Source organism: Nerophis ophidion, linkage group LG20 (assembly GCF_033978795.1).
Source record: "Nerophis ophidion isolate RoL-2023_Sa linkage group LG20, RoL_Noph_v1.0, whole genome shotgun sequence".
Taxonomy (NCBI): domain Eukaryota; kingdom Metazoa; phylum Chordata; class Actinopteri; order Syngnathiformes; family Syngnathidae; genus Nerophis; species Nerophis ophidion.
Genome location: NC_084630.1, coordinates 31,448,535 through 31,465,948, shown reverse-complemented (window position 1 = coordinate 31,465,948; position 17,414 = coordinate 31,448,535). Strand labels below are relative to the sequence as shown.

Sequence of the window (17,414 nt, the reverse complement as noted above, 5' to 3'; positions counted from 1 at the left end):
CTACACATAGAAGTAATCATCAACTTAAAGTGCCCTCTTTGGGGATTTCGCTTCATCCTGGACAATATTCATGACACATTTGTGCTTTAATGCTTTAAAGATGTGATTTTTGGTTTTACACTGTATGAACAAAAATTTGAAAAGGAATTTTACCTTTGCAACCTCATTATTCTATTGGCTAAGATTTATAATCATAAATGTATAGTTTCTCAATACCCGACCTGTCTTTTGTGCCTTTAAAAAAGATTTTGAACTTTACTTTAAAACGCTCTCTAACTCTAACAACAAAAAAGCTGTGAAAACGATGATGCTGTGTTCAAAATTTAAGTTATTTAATGAATCTGAATTAGCCTATGGCTTTGTACTTTGTTTATTATATATAATTTTTTTTGTATTCTATTTTTGTTATATTGAATTGACAACCTCCTAGCATTTTTTTGTACTGTTTCCGTAATGTTTTGTAATGTTTCATATTGTTGTTGGACTTACGGTTTGTAATTGTTGAAATTTATAAATAAACATTTAAAATACATATATATTATATATATATATATATATATATATATATATATATATATATATATATATATAAATTTCCGGCCAAGCAACAACTAATGTGGTGCTTTTCCGTTCCGCCTGCAAGTCGGAATTCCTACACTCTAGTACAATGGTTCTCAACCTTTTTTCAATGATATGTACCCACTGTGAATTTTTTTTTTTTAATTCAAGTACCCCCTAATCAGAGCAAAGCATTTTTGGTTGAAAAAAATAGATAAAGAAGTAAAATACAGCACTATGTTATCAGTTTCTGATTTATTAAATTGTATAACAGTGCAAAATATTGCTCATTTGTAGTGGTCTTTCTTGAACTATATGGAAAAAAAGATATAAAATACCTAAAAAGTTGTTGAAAAATAAACAAGTGATTCAATTATAAATAAGGATTTCTACACATAGAAGTAATCATCAACTTGAAGTGCCCTCTTTGGAGATTGTAATAGAGATCCATCTGGATTCATGAACTGCGATGAGGTGGTGACTTGTCCAGGTTGTACCCCGCATTCCGCCCGATTGTAGCTGAGATAGGCACCCGCGCCCCCGCGACCCCAAAGGGAATAAGCGGTAGAAAAATGGATTGATGGATGGATTCATGAAATTAATTCTAAACATTTCTTCACAAAAAAAGAAATCTTTAACATCAATATTTATGGAACATGTCCACAAAAAATGTAGCTGTCAACACTGAATATTGCATTGTTGCATTTTTTTTTACAGTTTATGAACTTACATTCATATTTTGTTGAAGTATTATTCAAGAAATATATGTATAAAGGATTTTTGATATTATGGTATTTTTAGAATTTTCTTTAAAAATCTCACGTACCCCTTGGCATACCTTCAAGTACCCCCAGGGGTACGCGTACCCCCATTTGAGAACCACTGATCTAGTAAATATAGTAAATTGTGTGACCTTTTTAATTAGTTATGATAACTGCATTTCATTAATAGTGATTAGTCTTGTTATGATGTCGTTATAAGTCAGCATATGTTTTTGCATTATTATCATTATTACTATTGCCTCATTTCTCCCTTTATTGGAAGTAAAGCATGTTTTTCCACGACATTTTCTGCAACCAACATTGACTTCATTGATTAACTAGATGAGGCAATTCCTGAAGGAATTGCTGGTGAATGCTCCAATGCTAAATTTGAACTGAAATCCTGGATTTTTTTTTTTTCTTTGGAAATGTTGAAGTTGAGCACACAATTCCCAAACAAACAGGTGTAATATTTTGAAGTTAGAACAGTTTCAATCGGATGAAAAATGTGGTGGTTATGCAACTTTGAAGAATATCCTATTGATTTCAAAGGGAATTTCCCCCAAATTAGAGAATTTTGGGAAAAGCGGGATTTGTTTTGAAAAATGGTGAAAACAAAAAACAACAACAACAAAAACACTTGAATGGTCTTAATGAGTTGAAATGGTTGTTGTTGGAATTTTTCAAATCAGTCGAGAAATGTTGAAGTACTAACATGATGAATTGAGAAAGGGTATTTTTCCAGGTCAAAAAACAACTTTGTTTTTTGTCCTGATTAAGAGGAATATTTTAACGGTGGAACGGTTGAAATGCGTTGAAAAATGTGGAAGAAGTAGTCGCCAGAAAAAAGAGTGGGAATAAGGCTTTGGAAAACCAGGAATTCTGGAATTTTTAAAAACTTGGTAAAAAGGTACTTTACATTTCCAGGATGTTGGAATGCGTTGAAGGTGGAATGGTTTGAATCGGTTGAAAAATGTGTAAATGGTGGAAGTTTGAAAAATGGCCAATTAATTTTGAATGGGAAAAATGTCCCGGAAAACCTGGAATTATGGGAAATCTGGGAATTTGGGAATTTTTCAAGGGAAAGCCCGCGATTCCCAAATAGGCTGAACAGTTTGAATTAGATGAAACATGTGGGAGTTGGGGAACTTTGAAGAATGTCCCATTGATTTCAATAGGAATTTCCCCAAAATGTGAACATTTTGACGTTATTGTTTTTTTTGAAAATGGTAAAAAAAAAAAATAATAAAAAAAAAAAAAAATGAATGGTCTGAATGAGTTGAAATGGTTATTGTTGGAATTTTTCAAATTGGTGGCGAAATGTTGAAGTAGAAACATGATGAATTGGGAAATGATATTGAGGAATTCCTGGAATTTCAGGAAATACCGTGAATTTTTACAGTTCAAAAAACAACTTTGTTTTTTGTCCTGATTAAGAGGAATGTTTTAACGGTGGCAAGGTTGAAATGCGTTGAAAAATGTGGAAGGAGTAGTCTTCAGAAAAAAGGGTGGAAATAGGGCTTTGGAAAACCAGGAATGCTGGAATTTATTTGAACTTGGTAAAAAGGTAGTTTAAATTTCAAGGATGTTGGAACGTGTTGAAGGTGGAATGGTTTGGATCGGTTAAAAAATGTGCAAATGTTGGAAGTTTGAAAAATGGCCAATTCATTTCTAATGGGAAAATATCCTGGAAAACCTGGAATTATGGAAATCTGGGAATTTTTCAAGGGTAAGCCTACGATTCGCGAATAGGCTGAACAGTTTCAATCAGGTGAAAAATGTGGGGGTTGTGGAACTTTGAAGAATGTCCAATTGATTTCAATGGGTAGTTCCCAAAAATGTGGGATTTTTTTTTTAAATGTAAAAAAAAAACTTGAATGGTCTGAATGAGTTGAAATGGTTGTTGTTGGAATTTTACAAATCGGTCAAGAAATGTTGAAGTACTAACCTGATGAATTGGGAAATTATATTACGGCATTCCTACAATTTCGGGAAATACCGGTAATTTTTCCAGTTCAAAAAACAACTTTGTTGTTTGTCCTGATTAAGAGGAATGTTTTAACGGTGGAACATTTAAAATGGTTGAAAAATATGGAAGGAGTATTCTCCAGAAAAAAGAGTGGAACTAGGGCTTTGGAAAACCAGGAATTCTGGAAAAACATGGATTTTTTTTCAATTTGGAGAAGGTGGAATATGGTTTCAATCGGTTGAAAAATGTAAAAATGGTGAAAGTTTGAAAAATGGCCAATTCATTTTTAATGGGTAAAACTATCCCGGAAAACCTGGAAATCTGGGAATTTTTGGAATTTTTCCAGAGAAAGTCTGTGATTTCCGAATAGGCTGAACAGTGTGAAGTTGTATTGGTGTGAATCTACAAACTACAAGTGTTCACAAAGTACACAGAACAAGAATTATGATGAACATCTTAAAACATTTTTTTTTTCATTGAGACAACAATTATTTATGTATTTAAGGGAATAAGCGGTAGAAAATGGATGGATAGATGGATGCATGGAATATTTTTTTGCTTACTATGGCATATTATTTGTATATTATGTATCTGTGCACTGTTCTGTTACAGAGAACAAGGGAATTGGATGGTCAATTGCTATGGTCTGAAAAGGGGTCGGATTAAATTAAGCCCTTCTTCTTCCAACTCCTTTTCAGACGTGCTGAAATGAAACAACTGGAATTGTGGGATGCATTACATTATTTTTATTATTATTATAACTCAGATTTATATCTAGACACTCAAAGCGCTCACAGAGAAGTGGGACTCATCATTCATTCACACCTGGTGGTGGTAAGCTACATTAGTAGCCACAGCTCTCCCGTCCAGTAACTCAATTTTGGTCAAAACTGAGCTGATAATAATTTTGGAGTTCCTAGGTGACATGCTTTACATTAGTGTATGCGATATTGTAATTTGTTCCGTAAGTAAGCTGTTACGCGCATGGCAGGACCTAGCAACTACCACATAACCGCGTAGATACAACAGAAAAACCTAGTATCTCAAGGGACCAATCGGAGCTTCTTTGTCAGTCGCCTTATTGTCTTTAATGAGACATTTGCACGAATGAGGGGCGACGGTCAACCGGATTATGTGAAATTATGGCACGAGGGGATATTTGGAAGATTGGCCCAGGACGTTGCAAGCACCTTCATTAAATGTATTGTTCTGGATTCTTCCCCTTACATACTCTTTTGGGCAGATAACTGTGGAGGTCAAAATAAAAACTGGATGCTGTACACGGCTCTTGCCCAATGTGCAAACGCAGACTGGGGCCCACCCGAGGTTGTGATAAAATATCTGGAGAAAGGGCACACGTTCACGAGAGCAGATTCAATCCATGAATGAAAGCTCAAGAACACATCTATACGTTTGATGACTTTGTAGATCTTTGTAAGACAGCATCAAAATAGATTAGTTTTCCTTTGTGTTCTCAAAATCAGCTAGAAGTGAGTTACTAGGTTTTGCCTTTGGACGGGAGAGCTGCCCTGGGGTAGACTGACGGAAGCGTGGCTGCCAGTTTGCGCCTACGGCCCCTCCGAGCACCACCTATCATTCATTCATCATTCATTCACCAGTGTGAGCGGCACCGGGGGCAAAGGGTGAAGTGTCCTTCCCAAGGACACAACAGCAGCGATTTTTGGGATATCAATAGGTGGGAAGCGAACCTGCAACCCTCAGGTTTCTGGCCGGCCGCTCTACCCACTATCGCTGGGGTAGGGGACCTATGGCTCTAGAGCCAGATGTGGATCTTTTGATGACTGCATCTAGCTCTCGGATAAATCTTAGCTGACATTAACTAACGCGATAATTATGAATAATTTCGCTGGTAATCACAGTGCTAAAAGTAACGTGCAAAATACAAAACATTCTCATGCATTTAATTCCATCCATCCGTTTTTCTACCGCACCTGTTCAAGAAGTCTCATTAATGGTAAGAAGTATTTTATGTCACGATGGGGGGTGGGGGGTGGGGGGGGGGGGTTGCAGCTTACTGCGGGGTCGTTCTCCCAGGAAGGCAGACGGACTACTCGGGACATGGCATTTAGGTAAAAACATGATTTAATTTTAACTAAAAAAATATACAAACAAAAATCGCTCACAGCGGAGGCACAACTTGGACTAAGCAACAAAGCTAACGCATAAACAGACTAAGAACATAAATCAAACAAAACTTACTTGGCATGGCATGAAGCACGAAACTATGGCAAGGCATGAAACAAGTCAGCACAGGGCGACTGACTGGCAAAGACGAGCTTAAATACTGCCTCTGATTAGTGCTCGGGAAGCAGGTGAGCAGGTATTTTGTCCACCAGAGACAGGTGGAAAAAATTAGTAACCAAGGAAACCAGACAAGGGAGTGAAAAAAAACAGGAACTTAAAGAGTCCAAAGGACAAACATCACATGGCCAAACAAAAACATGATCAACAGACATGACATATGATTTATTATTGGTTAGCTTCAGAATAACAATGTTATTAAAAAGAATAAGAGACTTATTATACTCAAAAAATGTTGGTCTTACTTAAAAATGCACACATTTAGTTGTATTCAGTGTTAAAAAAATATGATATGGCTCCCACGGAAATACATTTTGAAATATTTGGCTTTCATGGCTCTCTCAGCCAAAAAGGTTCCCGACCCCTATCGCATGCATGCTCGAAATAAACTGAAAATGAACTGAACAAACGCAAAAGAAAAATGCTGCAAACACCAATATAACACAAGACAATACAGAAAGCTGGACCGCTAGGACCGCTAGATGACGCTGCAACTACGCATTTTGTTCGTTGACAGGCAGCCGGCATCCCTCGAGGAAGAGAACTGAAAAGACCGGTTGGGAGGGAAATAGCTGGCTGACTCGATTCACTTTATTAAATCGGGTGAATTGGTACTCGGGTCGCTCCACAACGAGCATGTGAGGAGGGATGTCTCGCGTTTTATCAAGGCTTAAAATGTCACTTGGGTTTCTTTTTAAACTCGTCTAGGAGTAGCAATAAGTGGACAAAGCTATTTGTGACTCGGTTAAGAAACCCGGTGAATTCGAACGACTTGTTCATGAACCGCCCATCTCTCCAGCGAGACAATGCTATCCACTCGCGTTCGCTGAGGACTCCACTCGCCGCTTGAAGCGCTTTCCCTTCTCCCCGTTTTTTGGAGGCACAGTTTGTCACACCTCACGCTGACGGTTTGTTTGTCGACTGTTCGACACTTTTGGATCCAGGAAGAGAGTCAGCCGGCTCGACATCGCGGCGGGGAGGATGTTGCAGTGACGAGGGGATCAGCATCCCTCCTTCCTTCCAGCATCCAGCCGGCACCGTCAGCTGTTGCTCAGGCAGAAATGTCGGCTAAGGCCATCAACTATGCTGCGGATCTTTAATCGGTAACCGGGAGCAGCACCTGCCGACGAGCCTCTCGAGTATTTTCCACCCTTTTTTTTGTGCCAATGGAGAAAGCCACTCCGCCTCCGTCCCAGCCGCAGGTGCAGCTGTCCATTGCCAAAACCGACAGTCCGGCGGATGACGTCACCGGCTTGTCCGACGAGGACCTGCTGAAGTGGACCAAGGAGGACCTGGTGCGGCGGCTGAGGCGCTCCGAGGCGGACAAGATGAGCGTTATCCTGGACCACGGGAATCTCATCCGGGAGGTCAATCGCAGTCTGCAGTTGCACTTGAACGAGATCCGGGGCTTGAAGGTGAGGGCGGCGGGATCACGTGGTGCAGGTGTGGAGGAAGGCACCTGAGCGTGGAAGCAGACCAACATGGTGTCAGCTGGAGGGGATGCTCAATATGCAATTGTGTATGGGCTATTGTTGCAACGATAAAGACATTTTTCTGTACAGGGACCCAAACTAAAATTATTTCGATACTTTTCCGTACTTTTCTTCAGAGCCCCTAAAGGCCTACTGAAACCCACTACTACCCACCACGCAGTCTGATAGTTTATATATCAATGATGAAATATTAACATTTCAACACATGCCAATATGGCTTTTTTAGTTTACTAAATTGCAATTTTAAATTTCCCGGGAGTTTCGTCTTGGAAACGTTGTGTAATGATGACGTGTACGCAGGACGTCACGCGTTTTTAGGAAGTATGAGCGGTACGCACACACACGGGTAAAATTTGTCTGCTTTAACGGCATAATTACACAGTATTTTGGAGATCCGTGTTGCTGAATCTTTTGCAATTTGTTTAATTAATACTGGAGAAGTCACAGTAGAAAGATGGAGTTGGGAAGCTTTAGCCACACAAACACATGGTGATTCCTTTTTTAAAATTCCCGGAGCTGAAACTTTCCAAAGGATCAGAGCAGACATGGATCCCAACCGAATGTCAACCAGCAGTTTTTCGGTGAGAAAATTGTGGTTAAAAAGTCAGTTCTTACCGGAGAAAAGCTGAACTTGTGCCGTCCATAAAGCTGCCGTCGACTCCCCTGAGACATTGGCGTCAAGACACCAGTGGATGTACACCTCCGACTATCAGGTACTATTTAACTCACTAAAACACTAGCAACACAATAGAAAAATAAAAGATTTCCCAGAATTATCCTAGTAAATGTGTTTAAAAATATCGGAATCCATCCCAATGCAATCGCTCTTTTTTTTTTTTACTCGTTTTTTATTTATTCATTTATTTCTAGTCCGTCGCTATCAATATCCTCAAACACAAATCTTTCATCCTCGCTCAAATTAATGGGGAAATTGTCGTTTTCTCGGTCCAAATAGCACTTTTTGTTGGAGGCTCCCATTAAAAACAATGTGAATATGTGAGGAGCCATCAAACATGTGACATCATCGTCTGCGACTTCCGGTAGAGGCAGGGCTTTTCTCTTAACACCGACAGTTGCAAACTTTATCATGGATGTTCTCTACTAAATCCTTTCAGCAAAAATATGGCAATATCGCAAAATTATCAAGTATGACACATAGAATGGACCTGCTATCCCTGTTTAAATAAGAAAATCTCATTTCAGTAGGCCTTTAAACGGGGATAGCAGGTCCATTCTATGTGTCATACTTGATCATTTCGCAATATTGCCATATTTTTGCTGAAAGGATTTAGTAGAAAACATCGACGATAAAGTTTGCAACTTTTGGTGCTGATAAAAAAGCCTTGTCTTAACCGGAAGTCGCAGACGATGACATCACAAGGGTGAGGGCTCCTCACATCCTCACATTGTTTTTAATGGGAGCCTCCAGCAGCAAGTGCTATTCGGACCGAGAGCGAGGATAAAAGATTCGTGGATGATGATATTGATAGCAAAGGACTAGAAAAAAAAAAGGCGATTGCATTGGGACAAATTCAGATGTTTTTAGACACATTTACTTGGATAATTCTTTGAAATCCCTTATCTTTCTATTGTGTTGCTAGTGTTTTAGTGAAATTAAATAGTACCTGATAGTCGGAGGGGTGTGTCCACGGGTTTCTTGAGGCCAGTGTCTGAGGGAAGTCAACGGCAGATACAAGGACGGCACAAACTCCTCAGATCTCCGGTAAGAGGCGACTTTTTAACACAATTTTCTCACGGAAACCTGCCGGTTAACAAGTGGTCGGGAACCATGTTCGCTTGACCGCTCTGATCCATGGTAAAGCTTCACCTCCGGGAATTTTAAATAAGGAATCACCGTGTGTTTGTGTGGCTAAAGGCTAAAGCTTCCTAACTCCATCTTTCTACTTATTAATTGAACAAATTTCAAAAGATTCATCAACACAGATGTCCAGAATACTGTTTAATTGCGCAATGAAAAGGGACGACTTTTAGTTGCTAATAGTGCTGCGCTAATATTTTCTGACAGTCCATGACGTCACGCGCACGCGTCATCATTCCGCGACATTTTCAACAAGAAACTCAGCGGGTAATTTAAAATTGCAATTTAGTAAACTAAACCGGCCGTATTGGCATGTGTTGCAATGTTAATATTTCATCATTGATATATAAACTATCAAACTGCGTGGTCGGTAGTAGTGGGTTTCAGTAGGCCTCTAAAGCACAGGTATCAAACTCAAGGCACGGGGGCCAAATCTGGCCTGCCATATCGTTTTATATGGCCCACGAACACCTGGAAACCGTATGCGTCAATAAAGTGCCTCATATGTTCTTACTAAATGCAGGGTTTCCCGCAGTGCTTTGTTGTTAAGGCGGCCGCCTTAACATCAAAGTGCTGTCATGTCTATGTGATCATGTTTTGTTTTAGTCATGTTCTGTTTGTTTCTTGGCCATTCATTTCCGGTTTTTGCACTTCCTGGTTTTGTTACCATGACTACCCATTAGTTTTCACCTGTCCTCATGTCTCACACCTGTTTTCACTAATCACCACAGTATTATTTAAGCCTGTCTGTTTCTGTTGTTCATGCTGGCAACTTCTGGCAAGACTAGGACTTGGGCGTGGATTGTTTTTTTCCGAGGCAAAGGAAAGTTGGCATGAGCAAGGTGTGACTGAAGGTACATATTTTTATTTTAACATTAACAAACTACAAAAAAAGCAAACAAAAGGCGTTTATGCACAATGGCATAAACTATGGACATAAACTAAAGCTTGCACACTGGCAGAACTATGAACAACTAAAACAAAAACACCTCCTGCACCCATAATATCCATGCTGCTTTTTTCTCATACCCTTTCTCGTCACAGTAAATATTTTTGTTTTAGTTGTTCATAGTTCTGCCATTGTGCAAGCTTTAGTTTATGTCCATAGTTTTTTGCCATAGTGCAAGTGTTAGTTTCCATAGCCAAGTTTTGTACCGCCATTGTAAGCGCCTTTTGTTTGCTTTATTTTGTAGTTTGTTAATGTTAAAATAAAAAGATGTACCTTCATTCACGCCTTGCTCGCGCAAACTTTCCTTTGCCTCGGAAAAACAATCCACGCCCAAGTCCTAGCCTTGACAAAAGCCACCTCCAAAACTAAAGTCTTTAAAAAAAAAAAAAAATAAATTAGATACATTTTTTTTTGTCCTGTAAATTAAGCATACTGAGTCGAGCATATGTCAGGATGTGGCCCAACTTTGAACTCTTTTTCAAACGCTTATTGCAAGCGCTTATATTTAGTCATTATTTTGTCTTAGAAAGTCAATATTTACTAAGTCAAAATAATGACTTTTGATTTTTTACGTAAAGTATAAACAAAACACAAAATGGTCCTAGTTACCTGAGATACTAAGTATGTCATTATTAACTTTGTGCCTATAACAATCCGAATGGTTATTTTCCTCTTTGTTCTGGAGGACACCACGTCCTCTGTTTCCAAATATAATTTGAAATGTGGATTCGTCAGACCACAGAACACCTTTCCACTTTGCATCAGTACACCTTAGGTGAGCTCTAGCCCAGCCAGGTCGGCGGCGCTTCAGGATATTGTTGATAAACGGGTTTTGATTTGCATAGTAGAGTTTTAACTTGCACTTACAGTGGTTTTATGAAGTGTTCCTGAGCTCATGTGGTGATATCCTTTACACACTGTCGCTTTTTGATGCAGTACCGCCTGAAGGATCAAAGGTCCGTAATATCATCGCTTACGTGCAGTGATTTCTCCAGATTCTCTGAACCTGTTGATGATTTTACGGAAAGTAGATGGTGAAATCGTTAAATTCCTTGCAATAGCTCGATGAGAAATGTTGCTCTAAAACTGTTTAAAACTGTTTGACGATTTGCTTACAAAGTGGTGACCCTCGCCCCATCTTTGTTTGTGAATTACTTAGCATTTCATTGAAGCAGCTTTTATACCCAATCATGTCACCCACCAGTTCCCAATTAGCCTGCACACCTGCAGGATGTTCCAAATAAGTGTTTGATTAGCATTCCTCAACTTTATCAGTATTTATTGCCACCTTTCCCAACTTCTCTGTCATGTGTTGCTGGCATCAAATTCTAAAGTTAATGATTATTTGCACAAAAAAAAAAAAAAAATGTTTATCAGTTTGAACATCAAATATGTTGTCTTTGTAGCATATTCAATTGAATATGGGTTGAAAATTATTTGCAGATCATTGTATTTTGTTTATATTTACATCTAACACAATTTCCCAACTCATATGGAAACAGGGTTTGTACTTATTTTTTTGTCCTGTAAATTAGCCATATTGAGTTGAGCATATGTCAGCATGTGGCCCCACTTTTAACTCTTTTTCAAACGCTTATTGCAAACGCTTATTTAGTCATTATTTTGTCTTAGTAAGTCAATATTTACGAAGTCAAAATAATGACATACTTAGTATCTAAGGTTACTAGGACTGTTTTGTGTTTTGTTTTTACTGTACGAAAAAAAATATCGAGATATATATACTACATTGCCACTTAGCATACGGCAGCCGCCTTAGCAACAAAGAGCCACCTCCTAAACTAAAGTTTAAAAAAATAAATAAAATAAAATAAAAAAAAATATATAATTTTTTTTGTCCTGTAAATTAAGCATATTGAGTTGAGCATATGTTAGCATGTGGCCCCAGTTTTAACTCTTTTTCAAATGCTTATTGCAAATGCTTATTTAGTCATTTTTTTGTCTTACTGAGTCAATATTTACTAAGTCAAAATAATGACATACTTAGTATGTCAGGTAACTAGGACTGTTTTGTGTTTTGTTTTTACTTGACGGAAAAAATATCGAGATGTATATCGTTTATTGCCACTCAGCATATGGAGGTTTTTTTTAAAAACTTGACGGTATAAATACCGTCAAGTTTATTCTTTTGATTGAATATAAACCCCCCCTCCAGGCTTCCAGGCTGTTGTGAGATGGAGACGTGATGGTGGCGGCAGGCCAAATTACACTGTTCCTTACACCCATCCAGCCCCTTCTCCGTCCATCCGCCTGTCCCGGGCGAAGCCCCTTTCCCCCTGGAGAGACACCACCTTTACTAACAATTTTTCTGGGGGAAACACTGAAATTTATTTGCCTTTTTCCATTTTAACAGAACAAAATATACGCACAGCATGAAATTGCAACAAATATTATCAAAACCCTTTTCAAATGATTATTTTGCTAAAGTAAAAATAAATAGTTAAATATCTGTTGGACTTATAACGTTAAAGCTAAGTTATCCATCAAATTGTAGACCATAAAATGACAATAGATTTTACGGCAACATTTACAGCGTTTTTTATAGCACAATACTGTAAATTAAAAAAACAACAACACATTTTTTTAACGTAAAATCTACTGTTATTTTTACGATGCATTACGGAAAAAAAACTTACCACATCTTTTTTTTTTTTTTTACTGTGAAAAACTGGCAGCTCCCTTGCCAGAATTAGAAAACACAGTGGTACTGCTTTTCAATTTACGGTAATATTTTCTCAAAAACCACCATAAATTTTACAGTGAAATTCTAGCATTTTTGTCCGTAAAAACCCCCAAACAGTTTTATTGAAAAAAAACAAAAAAAGTACAATTATTGTGAGTGAGGTGTCAATTTACAGTCTACATTTTATTTTTACAGTGTGCGTAAAATATATATATAATGACAGATGCATAGACAAACTCATGTTATTCATTGTTAAAAGTGACCCTCTGATGGCAGCCATAACTGCAATGTGGCCCTCGATGAAAAGGAGTTTACCATGAATTGATTAACGTGGACCCCGACTTAAACAAGTTGAAAAACTTATTCGGGTGTTACCATTTAGTGGTCAATTGTACGGAATATGTACTGAACTGTGCAATCTACTAATAAAAGTATCAATCAATCAAATCAATGACAACCCTTCCCTAAAGGGACATGGGGAAAAAAAAAACGTTTGCGATGTCTCGCAAAAGTAATTTTTTCCTATGTCAGTGAACTGCAAGTAAAACAGACAAAGCGATGGAGGAGCCTATCCATCATCACCGAGAGAAGTTTATTGATTTCTATTTTAGTATTGGTCTAACACAGTGGTGTCCAAACATTTTCCAGCGAGGGCCTTGTAGAGAAAAATTAAAGGACGCGAGGGCCACTTTTATACATGTTGTACATGAAATATACTCAAACCAAAACAATTTAGGTGAACATATGCTAACATTTGAAAAACACTTCTACATCCTAGCTTTGTGTTATAGATAGCAAAGGAATGAAATCCTTCATGATTATTTTCATAATAAGCTTGTATTTACTAATATTGCTATTATACCGTCAAGTTGAAACGCCTTTGAGGGCGTATACACTCATAAACATATCATGTCTCACAAGAAATTTGTACAATTTTTCATCATGACAGGATGCACGGAAATAATCAAAAACCTCATTCAGTAAGACACTCTGGTTGTGATAATATGACCCCTTCTCAGTGCAAAGTTCAAGGAAGAAAAGTCCTGATAAACATTCTAAACCTTATTGAAAAATGTGATTATTTTATTCATTTCATCACAAATTGTGAATTACAATTTGTAAACAACCATTTATACATGACTACTTAAAATACATATTTATTAATGCATGTATTTATTTTTTTTGTGTCGCAAATTGAGCACAGAAAGTTAACTAACCAATGTGTTGTGCTCCTTTTTGGACATGTTTTAATGAGGTGCTGGGAATTCGAAATAGATTAAACCCAGAACCATAGCCAACACTAATTCCTAAATGGTAAAAGTCATATTATTTTCAAAACTCTTTAATTAAAGCTAAACAACTATACTATTATTTAGTTATTTATTTTAAATCCATTGTAACGGTGGCAGAGGGGTTAGTGCGTCTGCCTCACAATACGAAGGTCCTGCAGTCCTGGGTTCAAATCCAGGCTCGGGATCTTTCTGTGTGGAGTTTGCATGTTCTCCCCGTGAATGCGTGGGTTCCCTCCGGGTACTTCGGCTTCCTCCCACTTCCAAAGACATGCACCTGGGGATAGGTTGATTGGCAACACTAAATTGGCCCTAGTGTGTGAATGTGAGTGTGAATGTTGTCTGTCTATCTGTGTTGGCCCTGCGATGAGGTGGCGACTTGTCCAGGGTGTACCCCGCCTTCCGCCCGATTGTAGCTGAGATAGGCGCCAGCGCCCCCTGTGACCCCAAAAGGGAATAAGCGGTAGAAAATGGATGGATGGATGTAGTGGTGTATACTGTAAAGGCACAACCATAAAAACCAAAAAAAAAAAAAAATAAATAAACTGTCCAAGTACTTCTTGGCCTGAATGTGGCTTTACAAACACAACATTGATAGCAAATCATATGAACATTGTGGTTAAATATACAGTACTAGCACATGTATTCACTCTTCTAAATAAGATCTGGTCACATTTTCTTTGTATAGATATTCATGGAAAATGAATCTATATAGCAATAGAATTCCAGTCCTTCTTTTTCTTTCTTCAAAATTCATGCACTGTGTGATTTAGAGTTAAAGCAGAAACCCAGCCTTGGTTAGTATCACATGGGAATCATTTGTCTTTCTCTGAGACATTGTCCCCTCTTCACCCAGCCAAGCTTCGTAATTACAATGGAAATGACTCAAGGATATAGGAATTAGGAAGTGCAAGAAAGAGAGTTAAATTGCTGCACAGAATAAAGGGGAAGGTTTGCACGATACCGAGGAGGTTGAGTATAATGTGATACAACTATGTATCCTTTTTGCATACAAAGTGCAATGGTAGACAAGGTTGCCAAAACCAGTTATAAAACGTAAGGCACAGTGATATACAGCATCCCTGTTTTTTTTTCGAGTGTCGGGTGCATTCATAAAAAGCAGGTCTCCATTATCTAGCAAAGACATTAAAGTGGTCATAATAATAAGGGAAAAACACGACTTGTTTCTGTAGGAAAAAAAAAAACTTGGAGTTTTTGTATGTGCGATTTAAAATACAATTTTTCATCAATAACAATCCTCCAAATACTTACATGTTGTGACCATTTCAAGTTCAACCTTATGAGCAGTTTATATTTTTGGAATGTTCAATAACAGATGTTCGCCACTTAACATCACCTCAGATTTCTCTGCATTTAGTACTAGTTTCAGCTGAGTCAGCTGGGACTGAGCAACATTAAAAGCAGACTGCAGGAGCTCAAAGGTTTGCGCAACAGCAGGGAATGAACAATATATAACCGCGTCATCTGCATACAAATGGAATGCAATATCCGACATATTAGCACGGAAATGAATTACAAAAGATTGAGGGGAACCCAGCAAACTGGATGCATTGGGTTCTATGGGACAAGTAGTTAGACAACTACTTTAAAGCATGCTGAGATAGGCCAGTCCTGTGCAGTCTGTCTGCCAAAATGATATGGTTGACCGTATCAAATTCTTTTGAAAGGTCAACATAACTCAAGCTGAATTAAAAAGTTGATGGCTGATTTAGGAACAATGATTATGTGTATGCTTTCAGTCGACATACTTGCCAACCTTCCCGATATTCCCGGGAGACTCCCGAATTTCAGTGCCCCTCCCGAAAATCTCCCGGGGCAACCATTCTCCCGAATTTCTCCCGATTTCCTCCATGATAACAATATTGGGGGCGTGCTTTAGACGCACTGCCTTTAGCATCCTCTCTCACCTGAAAATGATACTATTATATATGTCTCCGTTATCCATAGGTTTATCTATAACTCATAAAGTAGGCAGGCACAGAGCTATTTCTCAGCATGTGTTTATTCCAGCCAGCAGGTTAATACATTGACACACAACATCCGGATTCCCATCATGCATTGCTTCAAAACTACGGCAAGTAGTATGTCCAAAAACATAACAGAGACGAAGCAGAAGAACGAAGAAGAGACATGGCAACGATGAGTAAGAAGAAGAAGTACGCTTGCAAGTTCCAAAATGATTGGAAAAAAATTATTTCAGTTCATCCAGGACAGCTCGAAGGGGAAGGGGTATGCTGCCTGCAAATTTTTTAGGTCAGGCTTCTCCATTGAACACAGTCGCAGAACGGATATACTCATTCATGAATAGATTCTTATATGTATATATATATATATGAAATACTTGAAAATATATACACCCCCCATCCCCCGAATTCGGAGGTCTCAAGGTTGGCAAGTATGTTACTCGACTAATCGTTAAGATAGTCAATGGCCAGTCATAGTAACTTACTAAAAAATAGTCGTTAGTTGCTGGCCTAGTACTGTATAAAACAAGTAAAACATTAATACAGTATTTGTTTTTCAAAAATGTATTCTGTGTTTTTTGAAGTTACTGTTACAAGGACCATCCAAAACATTGATTAACGGACAAACAATAAGCCTAAAAATATTGCAACTTTTCTTGCAATTTTCTGAAACAACTACCGCGAATTCAGAAATTTTACGACGCAACTACCAACCAAAAAGTGAGAATAAGGTAGGTAGATAGGTAGGTAGGTAGGTCTTTATTGTCATTGCAAAAAGTACAACGAAACTTTGTTTTCAGCACAAACCTGTTCAAGATTAGACAAACAAACAGTGTACAGGGTTACAGAACAAGAACGCTGATGGGTCGCCATAAGGCGCCCCGTAAAAAATGGGAAAAAGGTAAACACTGGGGAAGGATGAGTAAAAAAATCCAATCCAGACTGGGCTCCTAAGGGGGCCCAGTTCGGAGTGAGAAAAAACCTCCATAGCAAAGCACATTTACATATTACAACATACATCTCGAGTTATCTAGCAACAGAGGGAAGGTAGTTCAAGGTCACCTAACATTTGTATGCACGAACAACACTTATTACCTTTAATATATAAGTATGTGAAATTCAAAATATGGAATGGATTCAAGCTAATAACTCAATATACTAATTTTATCTAGTTCAGAAGGAAAACCAACTTTTCTTACATATTGGTACCTGTTATTTGTATTTGGGGTCACGAAAATTTGAAATTACACCGTTGAGGCATGGCGGATGTATTTATAAAACAATCTTGCTTCCATTCATACTTCCTCTAAAAGACCTTTTCGGACTTTGCCCCATGTCTAAAGTTTTTTCATAGTTGTGACGTCGGCAATATCTCCATATCTGGTAAAGTTTTACCTGAAGTGCTTTGTGCGAGTCTGCCTTTGTAGTCCGATTGTGTGGTCAATAAGTTCCTTCTTTTTCTCTCTCAACCGTCACAAAAAAGCCAGTGAAATCCTGGAGGAACCATATAATTGTACTTTAGGGTTAGGCCGTTGCAGAGATTTCTGACGTACTGGTATAATAAATTT

General features: G+C 38.2%; 1 protein-coding gene across 1 annotated transcript in view; it reads left to right on the top strand.

Moving 5' to 3' along the window:
• The first annotated feature begins 6,165 nt into the window (after positions 1 to 6,165).
• LOC133538997 (coiled-coil domain-containing protein 85A-like) overlaps positions 6,166 to 17,414 on the top strand; it is an 88,230-nt gene continuing 76,981 nt past the window's right edge. Inside the window, 1 exon segment of the mRNA XM_061880985.1 lies at positions 6,166 to 7,025. Within this exon segment, the coding sequence (XP_061736969.1) occupies positions 6,777 to 7,025 (249 nt within the window). The 5' untranslated portion in view covers positions 6,166 to 6,776.